Source organism: Vulpes vulpes, chromosome 4 (genome assembly GCF_048418805.1).
Source record: "Vulpes vulpes isolate BD-2025 chromosome 4, VulVul3, whole genome shotgun sequence".
Taxonomy (NCBI): Eukaryota; Metazoa; Chordata; class Mammalia; order Carnivora; family Canidae; genus Vulpes; species Vulpes vulpes.
Window position 1 is genome coordinate 33,375,073 of NC_132783.1, and position 22,478 is coordinate 33,397,550.

General features: G+C 38.4%; 1 protein-coding gene across 18 annotated transcripts in view; it reads right to left on the reverse strand.

The window, feature by feature from the left end:
* The window catches only part of ALPK1 (alpha kinase 1), a 129,566-nt gene that overhangs the window by 33,985 nt on the left and 73,103 nt on the right, over positions 1 to 22,478 (reverse strand). For all 18 annotated transcript variants that reach the window (XM_072755407.1, XM_072755410.1, XM_072755411.1 and 15 more), the window contains one exon: positions 19,481 to 19,635. In XM_072755407.1, coding sequence (XP_072611508.1) covers positions 19,481 to 19,635 — 155 coding nt within the window. The remainder of the gene's footprint in view (positions 1 to 19,480; positions 19,636 to 22,478) is intronic.

A 22,478-nucleotide genomic window follows, 5' to 3' on the forward strand; every position in this document is an offset into this window, starting at 1 on the left:
GATGTCCTGAGGTGAGGAATTAGCAGAATAAACAAATAAAAAGTGATGATGCCTGCATAGTTATACATCAACAATGGAAGAAGAGTAAGAGTAGAAGCCATCGAACTGGATTATGCAAGGTCAGTGGAAGACCAAGCATGTCGTGCTCCGTATTTGTCCACCCACTGAAACGTGAGGAAGGAGGAAGGGAAAAAAAATCCTGACCTTTCCTAAGGTTTATGCCCAAGGCCCGTTAACATTTAATCAACCTTCCTTTGTTTTACCTGTGGGACATGCAGATTCAAGTCCTTTCGGAAAATAGTTATATATTTCTCCATATACCTAAAGATAACATTTCAATCATCTCTTTTCATTCTCTCTCTGTCAAATCTACCGTAGATGTAATTGACTGTCTTTTAAAAGAAAAAGAAAGTTTCAAAACAGAGAACAACCTACCCAGGATCACTGTGAATCTCATGGCCCCTGGGAGCCGGGGACCTCCATGCCTTAGTCTCTTCCAGGTTGCTATGGCCACCATGACGCCAGTCATCATTGGTCATTTCAAAATCCACAACCATGATTCACTCAGCACACTGGTCTTTCTTGCTACAGTCTCTGAATCTCCAATGATTTTGTTCTACACCCAGCCTTGGTCCCTAAGACTACGGTATGTACGACTACCATGGTCATTCATACCCTAGAACTTGCCATTTCATCGGTGGCACAGTCTGAACCTCAACTTGACTACTTGATTCTCTGATCTTTATCTTGTATTCTAGCTGCCTTTCTCAATAACTCAACTCCAACAATTCTGCAACTCTTTAGGGACAATGACATAATTCACTGACCCTATCTCTTGCTGTGCTACCAATCCCCTCATGTTCTCACTTGACTCTTAAAATTCCCACGGTGCATTAATATAGTGACTTTTTTAAAAAAAGTATTCTTGATTCCTTTGTCACTTTCTGCTTCTGTCGTTTGTCAGGACTCCAATCATATTTATTGTTAGGGGAAAATGCCGGCCTCATATTAAAATCACCTCGGGGGACTTAAAAAAGTTCAGATGAGGGGCACCTGAGTGGCTCAGTGGTTGAGCTTCTGCCTTCAGCTCAGGTCGTGAACCCAGGGTCTTGGGATGGAGCTCCACATTGGGCTTCCTGTGGGGAGCCTGCTTCTCCCTCTGCCTATGCCTCTGTCTCTCTTTGTGTCTCTCATGAATAAATAAGTAAAATTTAATAAATAAATAAATAAATAAAATAAAAAGTTCAGATGTCCAGATGGCACACCAGAGCAGTTAAATCAGACTCTCTGGAAGTGTACCTACCCATCGATTTCTTTTAATATCCCCAAGGTGATTCCAAAGTGCAGGTACAGCTGCAAACCCCCGAACTAGCCTGTCAGCCTTTCCCCATCCCTCATTTCCTCCTTCTTGCTAAAGATGGAATGAATTATCTAATGAGAGTGGCACACCTGCCTCAGACCCTCCATTCCCATCTTTTCAAAATTACCTCCCTGTTCTAACAAGAGAAGGAGCCTGCTAGCCATAAGATAAGTCTGGGGTAGAGAATTTACCAACCCACTTGTCTGAATACCTAAAGCTACATTCTCCTATCCATTTTAGAATAATGAAGGTTGCTCTTTTGCATCTATCTTTCAGTTGGTTTTGAACACAGGAGGTGGAGATGAATGTTATTTATTGGCACTTACAATCCCCAAATTATACCTACTTCTCTGCCCAACCCGAGCTTCTACTCAAGCAATTGAATGTGGCTGGAGAAAAACACACAACCATGACACTTTATTTATTTATTTATTTTAACCATGACACTTTAAATCTATGACCATAGCCTTATGTTGGTCCTCGGCACCTGACAGTCTAGCTATGCTCACACTTTCTGCTCTCTTCTCAAGCTGCCACACTCCCCATGGACAACCTGGCTTCTTATTTCACTGAGAAAGCCCTCAATGAGAAGTGACTTTCGGCATTATCTTACCCAGATTTATCAACCCTTTTGCTGTGGAGCCCATGTTCCCACCTACCCTCCCATTGGCAGGTTTAAGGCCAGCCTCCCCCTTATATACTCATTTCTATCCCTTCCTCTTTGCTCTAGGACACTGCCTGTAAACACCCTCTTTCTTTTTCTGCATCATTAATTTCCTCATATCTGCTGGGTCATTCTCATTCAGCATCCAAATCTAGTTATCTTCCATCTTTAAAGTTTTCCCCCACCCACCCATACATCTTTGTCTTTGTCTATTCACACTCTATAACATAAGATGCCATAAACTGGGTGGTATAAACTCTGTTATAAACGACACAAATTTATTTCTCACAGTTCTGCAGGCTGGGAAGTCAAAGAGCAAGGCACTGGCAGATTTAGTGTCTGGTAAGAGCCCACTTCGGAGTTTATCTTCTCTCTGGGTCTCCCTGGGTCGTCTTTCATAAAGGCATGGATCCCATTTATAAGAACTCTGTCTTCACAGCTTAGTCACTTCCGATAGCCCTCACCTTCTAATACCTTTTCCTTGAGGGTTAGGACTGCAACATAGGAATTTGGGGGGGTAAGGGGATGTAAACTTGGTCCATGATAATCTCTCCCCAGCTCCTATCCCATTGTCTCTGCCTACTTTTACAGCCAATCTCAAGAGTTGTCTAAATTCACTGTCTTTACATCCTCATTTCCCATTCTTTCTTAAATCTCTATCTTTCATTCTCAACATTCCACTGAACCCATCCTTTTCAAGGTTGCCAACAACTTTCAATGACCATTTATTAATGACCATTTATTAATCCTCATTGTAACTCCTAGAAGTATTTGGTTGAGCCAATTAATCCCTCCTTTTTATTGATGTGATTTCTGGCATTTCACATTCTCCTGGTTTTCTTTCTACTTCACTGGCTTCTCTTCTTCATTCTACTTTGTTGGAATTTCCTTCTTTTCCAGCCTCTGAATGTTGAATGCTCTAAGATTCAGTCCTGAAACTGCTTCTCTTCTCTAGCTACATTCACTTACACTGTCCCATAGCCTCAGATATAATTTCTGTTGGTGAACTCCAAATTTGAATATCATCCTAAGTCTCTTCCCTGAAATGCAGCCTTGTATATGAAATTGCCTAGACAATTGCCAACTTGTCAATTAGGTATCTCAAACTCAGCATATTTAAAACAGATCTTTATTTTCTCTTCTGTACTTGCTTCTCCCTCTGTGTCTTCCAGCTCAGTAAATACAACCCATCTATTCATTTGCTTAGGACAAAACTTTAGGGTTTTGACTCCAAGTTTATGACTCTTCTCTCATCCCATCCATCAGCAAATCCTGTTGGCTATGCCTTTAAACTATGTACATATGTCTACAATATTATTGATGCTAATGTCATGGTTATATGTAGTGACAAAGAAATATTAGTGAAGCCTGAGAAATTGTAATCGTTATTCTTTCTTTTTTAAATATTAAAATGTCTCTAAGCTTATAGCAAAACTATTTTCTTAGAGGGCTTTTTCAATGGAAATAAACGTAAAACGAAAAGCAAAATCAAAAGTCTATATTAGTTGATGTAACACTTGACTGTGGACACAACTTAACTGATTTGGGGTCCACGAGCTTAATCTCAAAAATGTGGGGGATCTCATCATTGCAATATACACTCTATTAATAGAGGAAAACTTTGAACATGAAGCCTTACAATGTAGCAAATAATTGTTGGCATATGGTTTACTGAGAATGCATTCATTCACCAAACAAAATATTTACTGAGCATCTCCTAGATGCATCTTATAGGCTTTGGGTATACAGTAATAACAAAGACAGACATGGTGTTATCTGATCGTAAACATTCTGAAGATGCAGATTCCCAGAAAAATGGATTGGGTGGCTTTTAGAAAATATAAAACATATGAATGTCAGGGTTAAAAACAAAAATTTAATATTTAGACCATAAGTTTAGCATTACAATCTCAGTCAACACATTGAACGCAAGTCCAAAAATGGGTCCCTAGAGGAAGGATTATTTGATGAACAACATATATTCTTCTCCCATGTCCTAGCCACCTTGGCTCCTGGGGAGATGCCCTCCCTTCCCAAAGAGTACTAAGGTCAAAGGCAAAAGTCCTTCTTATCTAACAGTGAGTTGGAAGACTCTTGTAACTAATGTTACAAGGTGTTCTTTTGTTTCGTGGGAACTAAGTCTACTTCATGTGGATATTACTCCTCTTTTTTTTTTTTTTAAGAGATTTTATTTATTTGACAGAGACAGGGAGAGCATGAGAGTGCAAGCGCGCGCACGGTGAGCATGATGCAGGGCTTGATCTCAACACCCTGAGATTATGACCTGAGCTAAAGGCAGACACTTAACGGACTGAGCCACCCAGGCCCCAGTATTACTCCTCTTAACAACCAACAGATTCTGTGAGAAGGATTATAGCTAAGAAGTCTTAGGCTTTGCTCTTAAGGCATTTCAGGGAGGAATCCAAAGTACTGGGTTACCACCACTTACAGTTTTTTGTTTTTGTTTTTGTTTTTGTTTTTTTAAATCTCAATGGCTGTTATCAATGGTTGCAGAGAAAGAGTCCAGCTTGACAATCAGTTCTGAAGTCTGGGGTTCTCTCATGGCTACATTAGTGAGAACTTTTCTCTCTCTCTCTCTCTCTCTTTTCTTTAAATAGTGGTGGTGTGTGTCTGCTGGTAGTGAAGGAGGAATTTATGAAGAAGTTCCTGTCAGACTCATTAACATACTATTTGGAATGTTAAATTTTTTGCATTAACAGGTTGCTTATGTACATTAATAGATAAGTCTGAAAATATTTCAGTCATTTTTGATGTCTTGATAGCAAAATTTGGCTAGAGGCTTAATTATTTGATTTTACCTTCAGTCTTTTTAAAAAATTTACATTTCATTCATTTTTTGTGTAGATAGTATAGTCATATAGTTCAAAATGTACTTAGGAATACACTGAAAAGTGTGCCACCCTGGGCCCAGGCTCCTACCTCCCCTCCAAGAAGGTGATTGACCTTGTCAATTTCTTATGTGTCTTTCCAGAGGGGTTTTTTTTTTGTTTTTGTTTTTGTTGTTTTAAGATTTTATTTATTTACTTGAGAGAGCATGTGTGTGTGTGTGTGTGTGTGTGTGAGAGAGAGAGAGAGAGAGAGAGAGAGAGAGAGTAATTTAGCACAACAATGGGAACAGGGGCAGAGGAAGAGCGAGAAGCAGGCTCTCCATTGAGGAGGGAGCCTGACGTGGGGTTGAATCCCAGGACACTGGGATCATGATGTGAGTCAAAGACAGGTGCTTAACTGACAGAGCCACCCAGGTGCCCTGAGAGGATTTTTAGGAATAATAATTCAGTCTGTTAACAACTAAATAGTATGTTTTAAAAATATAAATGAATAGTAAAGGTAACATTGGAATATCAAAATATTTGAAAATTCACAAAATATTTTATATATTGCTTTCTTTTTTAATGTTATGACTTTTATTCTTATGACTTATTTATTCTGTAACTGGAAGCTTGTATCTCCCACTCCTCTTAACCCATTTTTCCTGTCTCCTCACTCCCCTTTTCTGGAAACCATCAGTTTTCTCTCTGTATATACAGGTCTGATTCTGCTTTTTACTTGTTTATTCGTTTTTAAAATGATTCTACATATAAGTGAAATCATATGCTATTTGTCTTTCTCAGTTTGACTTTTTTTACTTAGCATAATGCCCTCTAGGTCCATCTATGTTGTTGTAAATAGTATGATCTTTTTTATGGTCGCATAATATTCCATTACATATAAATACACAGACACACAGACACACCCCGTATCTTCTTTATCCATTAGTCTATTGATGGACATTTAGGTTGCTTCCATATCTTGGCTATTGTAAATAATGCTGCAATAAACATAAGGTTGCATATATCTTTTTGAATCAGTATTTTTGTTTCTCTGGATAAACATCCAGTAGTGGAATTACTGCATCATATGACATTTCTATTTTTAACTTTTTGAGAAACTTATATACTGTAATCGTACCAATTTACATTCCCACCAACAGTGTATGATGGTTCCTTTTTCTCCACATCCTTGTTAACAGTTTTTATTTTTTGTCCTTTTGATTTTGTCATTCTGACAGGTATAAGACAGTATCTTATTGTGGGTTTGAGTTGCATTTCCCTGATGATTAGTGATGTTGAGAATCTCTTCATGTGTCTGTTGACATCAGTATATTTTCTTTGGAAAAAATATCTATTCAGGTCCTCTGCCCATTTTTTAATCAGATTGTTTGCTTTTCTGGGGTTGAGTTGTAGAAGTTCTTTGTATATTTTGGATATTAACCCCTTATCATATATATCATTTGCAAATATCTTTTCTCATTCAGTAGGTTGCCTTTTTATGTTGTTGACAGTTTACTTTGCTGTGCAAAGTTTTTTTATTTTGATGTACTGCCAATAGTTTATGTTTGCTTTTGTTTCCCTTGAGCTTCTGTCTTGCCTCATAAGTATAAAAATCTCATCTATTCCTAGGCCATGTCCTATTGTCAATTAGCTTATTCCATTATCATAGCTACCATTTATTGAATGCCAGTCATTCTAAGCACTCCATGTTATCCACTCACTCAATCCTCTAGTCTATGTAGGTACTGTTGTTGTTGTTGTTATTATTATTATTGATGCCGTTTACATGGGTTGCCCATGATGACAAGCTAATAAGGGGGCAGCACCTGGATTCAAACCCAAGCAGTATAGCTACCAAGTCAGCTTCCTTAGCCCCTACCTATACTGTCTTAATTTTACCAAGATTGTCATTGTCATTGTTAAAAAATATATACTAGAATAGTGGCAGTATAAGTACAAAGAAAACTGTTTGGACCTCATCGTCCATAGGGCTTTTTACTGGTTCTTAAAGTATTAGTTATCACTGAAAGGATTAAAAGCTTACTTGTGCCTGTTGCAATTTTAACAGCTATGCATACTTAGAGAAACAAATGGACTGATTTGTCACATTAGAATCTTATAGTCCAAGGGAATCATATTCACATAAACAGGGCAGAAATAAATGTTCAATCAATCAGTAAGGGTTAGCCTTATTTTAATAAAACCCTTATTAAGAAAAAAATCTCAGATTCCTATACTAGAAAATGTCAACTTAAGGAATGATTATTCATGTCACAAAGTAGTCTTCATGATTCGCTATAATATTCTTGAATCAGAGCTTCTATAATGTATTTTAAATATGATTCAATTATAAATATACTACTAATGACAAGATACTTTAAAAAGGGAGTACAATAGTGAGATTTCCATTGGGTTGTGCATTAGAGTCACTAGTGATGGTTTATTAATACAGATTCTTAGATCTCAATAGAGATCTAAAATCACAGTCTCCAGGGAATATCTTAAAGAAGCTGTCCTTTCCCCCATCCTCTCACCCAACTCACACACATATCCTAGATCATCTTGATTCAGTCAGCTCATTGAACAGTATTTGGAATCTCTGGCATAAGCCACTAAAGTCATAAACGGGTATAAGTAATGCACATTTCAAGTATATGAAGGGAAGCTGTCACACTCTTGTGCTCAAAATAATAAAATGAGAAACCTGCTGAGAGAGAAGGTTATGAATCTGACTTCGAAGCAAGCCCTTTTATGGTTCCACCTGACACTGACTCAAGAAAGCCCAGAGATTTCAATCTCATATATAGTGTCAGTGGGAATAATTCATGCCTAGTATGATAAATTTTCAGTAACCATAAAGAAGCATATCTTTCTTCCAGTCTTTAATGTTGAGTAAATATAACTAGTTACAGAATGAGTTGGTAATACTTTCAAAATGGGACAGATTATGCATATATCTAGAAAAGAAGCCAACTTGTTGAGGGTATTCTCATGAGGAAACGAGTCACCTCAGTTGCTACAAGTTGATACTGCAAGCAAGTGCAAAAGTGGGTGCTTTGAGTCTACTGAGGCACTACCTGATTTGGGGTAATTTTTTGACTTTTTAATTTCAACTTTCTTATATATAAATAAGGATAATAATACTATGTAGATCACTGAGAAAATTAAAGAAAATGTATGTAAAATGCTCACTAGTAGCTGCTTAAAAAATAATAACTCATAATTTTGAGAGTGGATTGGGAGGAGGTCTATGGAATCAGTCTTTCAGATCTCAAAATAGAAAGAAAATTTACAAAAAATTCCACTGAAATTTACCAGTAAGAAGGAAATTAAACTTTACTGACATTTAAAAAAATGGATGGACACCAGCTCCTTACTTTGCCTGGATGTCAGATGGCCATTTGTCACAGATGGTCCTTGGGGAATTCCTCATCTTGGAGGGGCCAACAATGAGAGTACTGAACTCAGTTTTTAGTTGCTTGTATTGCAGTTTATACATACCTACTTAAGTAGATTGGCAGATTACATTATCACAAGTTATAGACACTTTGGAATAATTCATAAGGAGAGAGGGAAAGACTACAGACATCTGAAAGCAAAGTTCTTTAAAGAATTGTCAAATTTGAAGAGTTTAGACATTTTCTTTTATAAAAAGACAAGTTCTCCAAAATTTCCCCCTTTTCCTGTGATAGGTGGCTGACAATAGTGTTCTATCCAAGCAGTATTTTGAAAAAATATTTTTCAGATAATAAGGGCTGGAAATGTTTTTCATCATTGTGATCTTCATACCAAAATAAAGTACCACATAAAAATAACTCACACAAATGGGAAACTTTTAACCTGTTTAAAAATCTTCCACACGAAGAGTTTTACATCCTTTGTTAAAAAAAAAAAAAAGATATCTCCCAATTAACCTGCAAAAAGACACAACTGACACTAAGGAAGGTAGAAATTTAGTAGCTGAATTTCAACAAATGATTCTTCAGGATTGATGGATGAATTGAAATATGAGTGGCACGAATTAACTGACCTCTTTTTATTTGGATCTACCAAGCTTGGAAGCATAATTTTTTTCAACTATGACTGCCATTAAAACTTAGTATTGAAAAAAACCTGTCCTAGCCACATCTTCAAAGTACAGTGTTAAGATTTCAAAAACTAATTAAGCATACTCAATTATAATTTTAACATGAACAAAAAGATTCTCATGCCAATAATGCAATTTATTTATTTATTTTTTTAAAATTTTTTTAAAAGATTTATTTATTTATTTATGATAGACATAGAGAGAGAGAGAGAGGCAGAGACACAGGCAGAGGGAGAAGCAGGCTCCATGCACCGGGAGCCCGACGTGGGACTCGATCCCAGGTCTCCAGGATCGCACCCTGGGCCAAAGGCAGGCACCAAACCGCTGCGCCACCCAGGGATCCCCTGCAATTTATTTATTTTTAAAAAGATTTTATTTATTTATTTATTTATTTGAGAAGGAAAGAGAGAGAAAGACATATAGACAAATAGAGAGCTCATACACAAGCAGGGAGAGGGAAAGCAGATCCATGGTAAGCAGAGATCCCCAACCTGGGATTATAACCTGAACCAAAGGCAGACCCTTAATCTACTGAGCCACCCAGGTGCCCCCAATAATGCAATTAAAAATATTCTAAAATAGTCATTTAATCTTTGTGTTGTTTTTAAATTTTCATTCTATAGAAATATATAACATAAGAATGCATAGTACATGCATTTAACATGTTTGTTATATGAAAAATTAAATGTATATCAGGGTGCCTGCTAATAAGTTTTTACTGATGGGATGAGCAATAAAAAAAAGATTAAAGGCAACTGATTCAGAATAAATTTATCAGTGGGATAATGCAAGTCTCTTTTTTGTGCTATACAAATACATCCTTAAAAAAAAAAGGGCTAATTCCAAATACCTGTGAAATTTGTTGAGCTTAAAAATTTTGGATGTCTGCCCTTGAGAGTGAGGCAAGCTGGTTTAATAAGCCTGGTAGGTGATTCCACATGATAACAGGATGATGGCAGGCAAAGGGAGGTGGCACAAGGGAGAGGTCTGGGTTATATCTCAGCCTAGCCACATTGTAGTGTGGCTTAGGAGAATCTCTCAAGCTCCCTGAGCCAATCATTTCATTTGCAAAATGGGCATAATCAAATTTACTTTCCAGGGTTTTCCTCAAGAGTGTATGTTGTGAAAAACACATCAGATTGAATCATATTAAATTGCCACTATTTGACATTTGTTGACATACAAAGACAATATTTTCATATCGTTTAATACAAACAGCGTCAGCATATGGAGATGTATTTTCAGAGATAATATTATTGTTTAAGCTCCTTATTTATTTCACATATAAGATTTAGGTGATGTTATTCTTACTTTCTGACAGGAATGAACAAACACACCCCTAGGACTTACCATTTTCTGCGAGTCATTGCTTTTTTATGTCTGCCCAGTTTTGCAACCTGTTCATTTCCCACATTTTGAACTGGGCTGCTCTGCCCATTCATCTTAGTCGGATCAACTCCTCCAAGGCTTGGCTCAGCCTTTGGGTCTCATTATGGGGAGACATGAAACTCATGCCACAGGGTTAGCCCTCATCAAAGGGATAACTCGCATGCCTGATTCTGTGGCAACCAAAGTTTCGTTGGTAGAATTTTAAAAACAAGTCATCGTTTTAATTTATCTTCCATTGAAACTTGAAAGTACCGTATTAAAAGGGGCAGTTTTTGGCACAGTTTTAGAGCAGGGCTTAAGTCCTTGGTGATTTTAATCATACTCTATCTTAAAGTCTGAAACTTCATAGGCCTTGGGGCTAATATTTGTCTTCCAAGGGCACCTAATTTTCACTTATTAAATGAAACTTTTGATGAACCTGAACATTTTGTCTGGCTGCTTTTCAAGAGAAGAACTAGAAGTTCTTCTTTCTTCAGTAGAAGAAACTAAAGCTTTAAATGTTGATAACTGGAAATTAAAATTTGTCTTAACTGACTCTGCTCTGAGTAAAAAAGTCCAATCATGTTAACAGAGGGAATGCCGAGGGCAGATTACAGGGAAGCAGGAAGCATAGCAAGGTAGCAGGGAAAGGCTGGCCCAGTCCTACAACTGTCCTGTGTGAAGGATGGGACTGTGCAGACTCAGAGAGGAAACATCAGGGTCAGGATCAGGAAACCTGGTTGCCATGTTTTTGGCAACCTCTTTTGCTCCTGTTGCTCCTACGGACTGGCTCTGTGATTTATGGTGAGCCGCTTCTTTCTCTCTGGGTTTCAGTTCCCCTTCTATCAAATAATGGGCTCAAAATCGATGATCTCTAAATTTCCTTCCAGCTTTGATATTCTATCATTTGATAAAGAAATAACTTGTATTGGTGAATACCAATTATATTGATATATACACATATATATTCCATATGTGTATGTGTGGATACACAGCTGTGTGCATTTAAAATGATCTCCAGAGACAAAGCAGGAGCAGAATGATACCTTACAGCAGGCCATCAAATGGGAATAGAAGATTCAGAAATAAGAATATTCCTTACTTTATCAATGAAAGATGCCTTGTCCAAATCACTTAATTAATGACGTTAGCTTGTTCATTGTTACGATACAAGCAATTGAGTATTTGTTTTTGCTCTGAGAGAAGTAGTGCAGCATAGTCTTAGTATCCTTACTTAGGTTTTTCTGAACATTGGGCCCTACCTAGATTTAAAGGTGACTGATAAAGATACGCTTCTCTCTCTCTCTCCCCTTCCTTTTTTGTAATGGTAAGAGATGTTTAATGGGAAGAATAGAAAAATATATAAAGAATAAAAGTAACTAGTAAAAAAAAAAAAGTAACTAGTAATCCTATGACTTTAATGAAAACGTTTCATCCACAGTTATTTAGATTTTGTTGTTCAGGATTAGTATTAACTACTTTTGTAAGATTATGCTAAAAAATTTTTTTAAGTTAATTGAAATTCCTCCCAGTGATTTAAGCAAGAAAAAGGGTCAGACTGCTATTTTAGAAAGATGATTTTGGTTGCAGTGTGGAGTAAAGCTGTCAAGCCATGGTGATAATGGGGGCTATCTGCCAATCTCTTTCTGTGTCTCCTCCTGAGCACTTGGTAGAATTGTGTTTCCCTGACTTCTCGAAGTGAGGTGTGACTGCATGGCTTAATTTGACCCATGGTCACCACCAAAACCACCTTAAAGTGACCTATGGTCATTTCTGTATGTACGTATTCAAAAGCCATAGTGCAATTTATCATTTACCCTTCCTCCTGCCCTAGCAACCCGCAATATTTTAAGTGGTAGGTATTCCATCAAGCTGGGTCCCTGAGGGAGAGTGACATGAAGCAGAGGTCTCTTCTCTGCCCCCTCCCCTCGGACAGACATACAGAAAGATGAAGAAACAAACCTTTATTGCTTTAAGTCCTTACAACTTTGGCATTGTTTTTTCTGCAGCATAACCTTACCATGGTTATTTACAGAGGACATGACTAGAGGTAGGAAGAGGGGTTGGATATAACCTAGGAAGGAGATGTGATAGTTGCAGTAGGCTTGCAGATGGGAAGATGTATTTGACAGACATTTAAGAGGTAACAGTGGGGCTTGATAATCAAAAAGATATGAGGATTGAAGGGGAAGATAGAACTAAAGATGATTCCTAGGTCTTGATTTGGGTAACTGGGAGGTTCATGGTATCATTGATATTGTGATCACTGAAGGAGAACAAAATGTGGTTGAGGATATGAAAAAAAGTTGGAAGATGATGAGCCAGTTTGGGCCCTAGTAGACTTGAGATATCTGGGACATATGAATGGAGATGGTTAATGGGTGGTTGACTGTACTGCAGCCCAAAACTGAATGAAGTAGAAAGAATAGTATGTTTTTTTCCAAACTATTTTCTTCACTCATGTGTAAGGATGAAATAATATAGTGAATACTATACCCTACCTTTTTGTGTTTGTTTGCTTTAGACATTATTTTTGTTGAAATGTTCTTTTGAACAAATTTTGTTCTTGATTGTGGACTGTGGTGTATTTTGCCTTCTTCTCTATAGAGGCATAGGGCCACATACTAAGAATCTTGAAGTTGTTTGAGAGCTTTCTTGCCTTATCTTCCACATGTACATCATCCAGCTTTCCCTTAGTGTATTAGCTTCCTGCCACAGCCGTAACAAAGTATCACCAATTGGGTGGCTTAAAGCAATAGAGATGTATTACTTCCAAGTTCTGGAGGCTTGAAGTCCAAAATCAGGTTGGGAGCAGGACCATCCTCTCTCTAAGGTTGCATGCTTTTCTCTCAGCTTCTGGTGTTGCCAGAAATCCTTGGCATTCCTTGGCCTATAGCTGTCCAACCCACTCTCTGCTCCTGTCATCACATGGCATTCTTTCTCTGTCTCTGCGTCTTCTTCACATGGCCATCTTCTTATAAGGACACCAGCCAGATTGGAATAAAGGCTTACCATAACTAATTACATCTGCAATTACCCTATTTTCAAATAAAGTCATATACTGAGACACTAAGGGTTAAGACTTCAATGTATTTTGGTGGGGATAAATTAACCTATATCACTTGGTAAGATTGTGATAATCCAAAATTTTCAATGCCTTTAACAACAAAGTTATTTTGGTTGATGTTCATATTTGGCATTGGCTGCAGTTTGGCTCTAACTCTGAGACTCTGCTCCATGTATCTTGCCCTTTTCAGGATCCAGGCTGAAGGAGTAGTCACTATCTTGTTCATGTGGCAAAGGAAAACTTCCAATGGCTGAACTACACAATGGCTTATAAAGCTTCTGCTTATGTCACTTCAAATCACCCTTCATTGGCTAAGACAGGTCATGTGGCCAAGACTGTAAGAATTAGAAGAATATGTATTGAGCACCTGCCACATATTAGGTGGTCAATAAATGGGAGGAACCATTTCAACAAGTGGGTCTTTTGACAAAAGGTTGGTTGCCCCATCTTTTCATTCTGGTAGTTTTTCCAGGACATGAACTACATCTTCTTTTTCTTTTGTGTTTCTCTCCATGTTCTATATATCAAATGTCTGGCACATGTTAATACCCAATAAAGTTTCTGTGAATAAATGAATGAATATGAAGCTTGCATTCATCTTGCTTTTTACATCCTGATGAAAAAGATCTCAGCTACTAAAACCCCAAAGCACATAAAGATGAACATTTCACTTGAAAAAATCACTTGGTAAAAAAATCAAAATCCAAAAATCACCTATTACTGCTTTTGAATCTTCTATTATTAATATGAAAACTGCTACCTGAAAACATTTTTTAAATGAGTTTTAAGAACTTTATTAACCCAGAGCTTATTCGTGCAAGGGAATTTTATTGCTCCCAGGGATAGCATCTCGCCTTTCCTAATCCTCACACCATGTATCTTTCTTCAACTTGATTTTTCATTATCTAATAAATTTATGCTTATTTTTGCTAAACACTCTTGCCCCTCTCTGTTCCTAGGTTAATTACACTAGACATTTTTAAACCAGTTCCCCGCAATATTGTAATGATCAACTCTTATATTTACTCATGTTTATTTATGTTTTAATTTTTGACTCCTTAGTATTTTAAATAGTTTAAAAATAAAAATAGCAATAAGTTAAAGGCACCAAGATTAACTGAAGAGATATATTAGAAAAATATTCTGGAAAATAAAGATATCAAACTGTATTCATCCACAAAGGTTTTTCACCCAAGATAGGATAGGAAAACAAGGGACGCCTGGGTGTCTCAGTGGTTGAGTGTCTGCCTTTGGCTCAGGGCGTGATCCTGGAGTCCCAGGATCAAGTCCCACATCGGGCCCCTGCATGAAGCCTGCTTCCCTCTCTGCCTATGTCTCTGCCTCTCTCTGTGTCTCCCATGAATAAATAAAATCTTAAAAAAAAAAAAAAGGACAGGAAAACAACTAATCATTTTGGCGGGGAGGGGGTCACTCTTCAAATTACTGCAAGGTAGCACAGATATTTCTAAAAATACTTGTGAAATAAAAGTTTATAAGATTACCTATTTTTATGGTTGTACAATTGAAAAGAAAATGGAAAAAATATCTTTCTTCTGAGACTGTCTTACCTCCTTGGACCTTACTTTAGTCAACCTCTAAAAATTACTGTGTATCTCTGCAGAGGCACCACACGAAATTTAGATTCCATTCCTTTAGAAACAGGGCTGAGGAGAGGCCAGTTCCTCACCAAGATCAGGGCCCCCAAAGCTGCAGGGAATGCTCAAAACCAGGGCCTACCCAACACTTTTTCTTAGCCTGGCAATCCAGTTTGCTCTCAACTGCCACAGATATGCAAATCCAAGCATGTTCTTTATCTCCTCTTTAGAAGTTTTATTTTCATATTCAATTCAATTAAAGAATTGTGCAGAAATCATCTTTTTTAGAAGTGTAAAAATTACTGGAAAAATTACAAAAGTTGGCATCTACACTGAGGCTGGTGCCATCATTCCTTGGCATCTCAGAAGCAAGGATAGATTTACTACTAAGAACTCTACTGTGCCTGCCTAAGAGCAAGCTAAACAGAAGCCAATGGTAAATGCCTTCAATACTTTTTGAAAAAATCCATCAAAGGTTTTGCTGAATGATATTTATAAGGGCCTTACTGTTCTCTTTCAAAAACTGAAATGCCCTTCTCCGACACTCGAAAAAAATCACTTGTGCTTTTCATCTTCCCGTCTTAGAGTGTAAACATTGTTTTGAGTGAAAAGAGCTGAAGGAGCGCTTACTTTCCCTTGAAATTTTATTTTTAAATAAGAGAGGGAGAAAATCCTTTTTCTGACTAATACTAATAATACAGGTCAAAGTGTCAGGCAATATACAATTAAATGGAAAACAAAAAAGGTTCCCCCTCTTTTTCCCACAGCACAATGGCACTGGAATATAAATTACCGATGAAGATGAAATAATACTTCAAAGCCTGTAGGGCAGGGCAGTGCAGTGTTTACAAAGTATTTTCTATGGCATGATGAGACATTAAAGATGATGGTAACCCATGGGCTTGAGAGTGTTACTGAATAGTCTCAAACTAGCATGAGGTAGGATTTTAGGTCCCTATAGCCCGTGACCCCATGATATGCTTTGTTTCACAGGGCAGCTGCAGTTATCAACAGATGTTTCAGCAATAAATAATTGGTATCATCTCAGAAAAGACCCATCTACCTGGGGAGAGGGCATAATACCAAAAACACTGCTCAGCTATTACAGCCACATTCATCTCCCATCTCTCCAGGTTTCTTGGGGAGCGTACTGCAGGTGTTTTTTCTGGGAGAGAGCGAACAAACTCTCTCAAGTCAGCAAGCTTTGTGTGGAATGTAAAGGAGGTTGGCCCCTGCCATAAATTTCTGTCTGTGGCCACACACCAAAGGAAAAAAGATTGGGGGTAGGAAAGGAGGGGGGTGCATATAGGGAAGTAGGAAATGAGGGAGGCTGTGGAGAACAGAAAGAGAAGCGTACAACATATATAATTTTCTTGATTATGTTCAGTCTAAGGAGAATAACATTATAAATGACTCTTAATTTCACCAAAACTCAGGCACTCAGCATAAGTCTATGCTTAACTTTGATCTGTTATTCGCGGAATTAAGTTTAATAAATTAAACTTAGCAGTGTTTACACTCTAAGTGTAATGCGAATTTTAAAAGTAGAGGGGAAACTCTTTATGGGAAGGATTCATTTCAAGGCAAAGAAAACCAGGGCAAGTTTAGATTTGTGAAAAAACCGTAAGAAGAGATAACTTGGCTGAAAAGACAAGGTCAGCAGCCTTTGACTAATTTTTTATTTCAGAACAGAGTCTCGTAATTAATTGATTATTAAATCATGGCCATCCAGCTTCAGTAAAGTATAATATTGAAATCAATGGAGAATGGTATAAAAACAAATCACGGAATTCACTTGAGATACTTTTGACAAGCTAAGATATCAAAAGTCGCACGAGTTCACAGAGTGCTATAGTTCTCTTATTTACAAAACAGAGTGGTTTGGTAATTGTGCACTTGGGGGCTGACACAATAGGAAAGCATCCTAAGAGTCTTTAGGAGGTGTGGTTACTTAATTTATAGCTTGCTGGGGAAGCTAAAGAAAATGATGCTGAGAGTTCAAAAAGCTCCCAGGTTAAATACATCAGGGGCCAAAGAAGCCTAATGGACTGATTCTTAGAGCTGCCACTAGTAATCTTGTGAGCTGGACACAAACATCTTAAATTCCCTATGTCTCCATTTCCCCCAACCATGACATCCGTGCAGTATACAGAGGGAAGGTAGAAGAAATAATAAATGGATCCTTAAAACAGTCTAACTAAGCAGCTTGTCTCCCAACTCACATTAACCCCCAAATGCACCAAGACCAAATTTTCAAAAGTTTTTCTGCAAAAGTCACTATCAGCTTCATGCACTGAGGGGGATCTAATGGTTGTGGGATGGACTGGTTATGGTGGTGTGCTCTGTCTCCCCCACTCAGCCTATGTTTGAATTTCAGAGGAACTTTCTAAGCCCCAGAGGTCAAAAGCAGGGTTCCCTCCTTCTCTGAAGCGATCCTGTTCTCACCTTCTTTGGAAGCCTTGAGAGTTCTATGCCACCAATGGCCAAATCACCCAAGGCTCTCCAAGCAAGTAAAGCAACTATTGGCTTTTCAGGAGCTGGTCTCAGTCTAAACAAGTTCCTGGAATTGATGGGAAGGAGAGTTTGCTTTTATTGTTGGTCTCCTGCAACCTTCACATTGGAGTCTCCTTTACACCTTACCTTGCCCCTTCTCCCCTCATATCCCTGGTCAGGCTCTCTGATTTTCCCCTTCGCTCTTCATTCTATTCTTTTATTTAGAAGGCTGGTTCTCAAACTCAGGCATGCACAAGAATCATCCAGAGGGCTTGTCTAATGCTCATTGTTAGACTCCCAGCCCCAGAGTTCTTGATTTGGTAAGACTGGGGGCGGAGGGTAAGAATCCGAATATCCCACACATTTCCAGGTAATCAAGTGCTCCTGATGTGAGGTCTTATTTTAAGCATCACTGCTGAAGAGGTCCCCGTTCAATAAAATAGTAGCCCTAGTCACAAGTGGCTATTTATATAGAAAATGATTTTAAAAATTAAGTAATACTAAAAAAATTCAGTTCTTCAGTCATACTTGCCACTTTTCAAGTGCTGGAGAGCCATAGGTGGCCAGGGTCTAATGTATTGGGCAGCAGAGATATGGAACATTTTCACGATTGCAGCAAATTCTACTGGACAGCCTTACATCTTGCTTTAGAGTAAACAAGTCTCAAGGATTCCACCTGACAGAGAATTGGCAGTGAGATGGAGGAAGGAGTAGTGCCACCACTCACTGGTCTGTTCCCCTGGACACGTTAATTTCCCTGCACCTTAATTTCCTCATCTGCAAAATGGGGATGATGATGGTAATAATCACCGGAGGGCCGTTTTGAGAATTAAATGAGGTGATTCATGTGCAAGCACTTTGTAAAATCTACAGTGACAGACAAATTATAGTTATTATTCCATTCTGCTTTTCCACCTATACCAAGACTGCAAATTTAAAATCCCTGGCTCATCACTGCCTTCTTTCCAGATATTCATTCTCTTTTGCCTGCAGTTCCCAGTCTACTTAGCCCCAGTCTATTTGTTTATTTTTGGGGGGAGGGGTGTGGGAAAAGTGGGGTTTTACTATTTTTATTAAGCCTCCAAAAATGCCATTTTATGTATGTAGATCAGGGAATCTTTCTCAGATTTCTGTTTTGATAGGCAAAGACAAAGTCTATACATTCATTTTGAGATGATCCAAAACCACATTCCCATATAAACTGAAACAAAGATTTTAGGATATTATCAGTGCTTGTAATGCCTGATCTCCAGATAATTAATATTTTTATATGAGAAAAAATATATATAAAAGCTAATAGACTCTCTTCCTTGGCAATTGTCAGAGAGACTGTAGGTAACAAACAATGCTACCAAAAAGAATAGTGGCACTCCCTGTAGCATCCCCAGAACCTAAGGCTGAAATCTGAGCTCAAGTCTGAGTTCATGTGCTATTCCTGAGGCCTTCTTCTATCCAAGGTAGAGATATCAGTTTGATTAATTTCCAGTAAAAGAGCTGAGGAATAAGCAGGTCAGTGACTCTGATTCCATGCTTCCTGAATAGCCTGTGTCGTGAGGAGATAAGGGAGTGAGGAGGATCCTGGGTTTGGGCAGGGGGTGGTGGGTATGCGGCAGACAGCAAGTCATATTGATGAAATAATGGTGAATTTATTTTTTTAAGCTAGTCAACTTAAAAAAAAAAGCATTTCAAAATAAAAATGTTATGACATATGGCAGGATCAAAACTACCGCTTCCAGCCTACCAAGGATATAATACACATTTCTGGATGACAGGTTTCTTGATAGACCCACTGTCCACCCTTCTTCACTTTTACTTGATTTGGCTTTCCAACAGAAGGCCTTATAGGCAAGCAATGTTTCTAAAAGGTATTTCCCCCACATTAGTCAATCTGGCAGAGCTGACCATAAGGGTAGGGGCTGTCTTATGCTTCAAAGAAATTTAATCTATTAGACCACTTAGAGACTAAATGCCTCACTTTGGGGTGTCAGAGGAACAGGTGGTGTGTCTTTTCCTACCAGTAACTGCTGCAACCCGGCGCCAATCACATCCTGCAGGTTTGTTTTGTCCTCTGGGCCCACGGCTTGTTTGTACTGCCACTTTTCAGGCACGAAGGGCCACTTCATTTCCTTTGCCTCCTGGATCAGGGTCCTTAGCTCGCTGGGGAGTGAAGCTGAAAAGGTCAGAGTTCAGGTAAGGAAATGGCAGTCAAAGAAAAGGCTGTTGAGTTACCAATGTTATGATGAAGCACCTCAGTGGCAAAAAAAAAAAAAAAAAAAATTTCCTACCTCTTGCTGGTTAGTCTAAAGCTGGTGGTTCTGACTCAAAGAATAATAGTGCAAAGCTATCTGTCAGGGGTGGCCCTGGTCTACTTTGCCCTTCAGGTAAATTGGGGTAGTCAGGCATTAAGAAAGGTTTTTAGCAGGAAGTAAAACACTTCAGTGACTATCTCTGCATGAAGAATCAGAGAAAGGAATGAAGGAAATATTATTTTCCTTGTAAAATGAGAATGGGCCTGTGATGGAATGACACCTGGGACTTGTGGCAGCTGGGTAATGCAGAGTCAATTTGTACAAACTCTTTTTACTTCTCCAAGACCTCACCTCACTTCATCTCATACTTTCACTATGGACTACATTTGAATATAGACAATTAATACAAAAAACCCAAATGCAATTTGAAATGGTATCAATGTATTGTGAAATGTCCCTGTTTTACATTAGTAGATACATTTGATCTCTTCCTGGGTGCCAAACCTAATTATAGAGGTCTACAATCTCCTTTCCAAACTTGGAAAATGCAAAAAGCTCTGGAAACGAGAATGTTTTTTCTTAAGTTTAGCATCCAAACCAGACTTGAATTGACTAAAGGCTCTTTATGGTCTTGTTTAACTTACTTAGTGAGATTAGCCAAAAGTTTTGCTGCAAAGATTTTAATGTTTGACTGTAGATGCTGCCCCAACTTCTGCTGGAGTGTGAATGTAACAGATGGCCCCTGCACCAGACTATCTTCCTAACATTTGAAAGAATTCTGAATTCCCAAGCACATGTAAACTCCCAGTGTTTTGGATATGGCGTTATGGACCTGATTATATGACTGCCAATTATAAATCCTTAGGTTCTTGTCTTGCAGACATTTCATACTTAAAAGTATCCAAAGTTGAACTCACCATCTTTTTTCTAAATCTGTTTCTCTATTCTTTATTTTGATGAATGCTACCACCATTCACTGAGTCACCCAAGCCGAAATCTAGAAGTCAGTCAAGGCTTTTTGCTTTCTTCCTCCCTCAATCTAACTGGTTATTGGGTTCTATAGATCCTAAAATCCATTTCCTCCTTCTCATTATCAGTAACTCTTGTCTGAATCACCACTTCCTGTCTTGCTCCATCCACTCCAACTTCCACACTGTTGGTCCTCATTTTGCTAAAACACAAGATAGACCAGGCCATTGCCCTGTATAAAATTCTTTAATGGTTTTGTATATCTTGTCTTCATTTTTTCATTGCTCTCTCCCAGTTCTTTCATGATCAAGCTCAGGCCCACTGGCTTCAGGGCAAACATGGCTACTTCTTATCAGCCTGCCATGATTACCCTCTGTGGAATTAAAATGTCTCTCCTGAGTGCTCCCAGACTCCAAAATGCATGGCTTTTCAGTGTTCATTCCATTGCTCTGTAATCACACTGTCCTCTCATTGGACTTTGAGCTCCCTGAAGACAGGCATCATGTCTTATCATTGCTGTAAATCACACCATGATGGTTAAAAGAAGGATTAGTCTTATATCTACATGAGACATGCTAAATAGGAAAAAAGAGATATGATAGAGTGAAAAACAAAAAGAAGAGAAGGAAGAAAACCTAACTCTGCCTTAGTCTATGATGCCCATCTGTGTCCTTGCCACCAACTGGGCAAATGTAAGGAATACTGCTGATGGGAAAACATTGCTTGGTATTGAGGAGATATCAAATGGGCCACACCAATGAGTAATCTGTATGGACTTCTGAGGATGATTTACAAATATCACACTGAAACCATTGCTCTCTGCTTCAGCAATCCAAAACTACTGAGCACCAGCTATGTGATAGCACTCCTTCAAAGAAAGCAGAGCCATATTAGGAGCCTATGTGGTCATAATCTTTAGAAAGCCTGGCCCTCTGATGGCCAAAAGTGTTCCAATATATATGTAGAGAAAAAAAATTAAATATTTTATTTATTTAGGAGAGAGAGGAGAGAGAGAGAGAGAGAGAGAGAGAGAGAGAGAGACTGAGAGAGAGAGAGAGAGAGAGAAAGAGGGGCAGAGGGGGAGGGAGAAAGAATCTGAAGAAGATTCCACACTGAGTAGAGAGGCCAATGCAGGGCTGAAACTGACGACAGTGAACCCATGACCCAAGAGTTGGCCATTTAACTAACTGAGCCACCTTGGTGCCCCTAGAAAAAGTCTCTTAAATGATATTTCTAAATAGTAAGGATTAGGATCACTATTTAGTCCTATTCACTTAGGTCATTCCAGTGGGGTCCCAGTGCACTTAGTAATAGTGCTCCTTCTCACTCTCAAGTGTCCCATTTGACTGATAAATTGTTTGGATATTCTGTCCATAAGGATCAAGCTCAAGAGTCAAAAGGGTAGTCAAATGACAACTGGAATCTGATTTTTGGATTCAAAGAATTTCACCATACACTGGCACTATATAAATATTTTCTTTTTTTTTTTCATGATGACAGAGAAAAATCTATTCCATACAACTCATTTTTGCCTTCCTCATACCACACCTTTCCCTGAAGATCATGCCAGACCCTGGATAGTCCACTGTGGCATACTGAAGTAAATGGTGCCTTTGAAATACATTTTAAAAATGTGTCTACATTTAGAGTTTAGTTCCTTCTCTATTTTTGAGGAAGTTGCTAGGGGTAGTCTCCCATGTTGACAGGGACAATTTCTGAGGGAAGAGTATAGGGTTGAGAGGAGGAGAGGGAAGAATAAAATCACAGTAATCATGTTCAAGTCCTCTGACTTGTC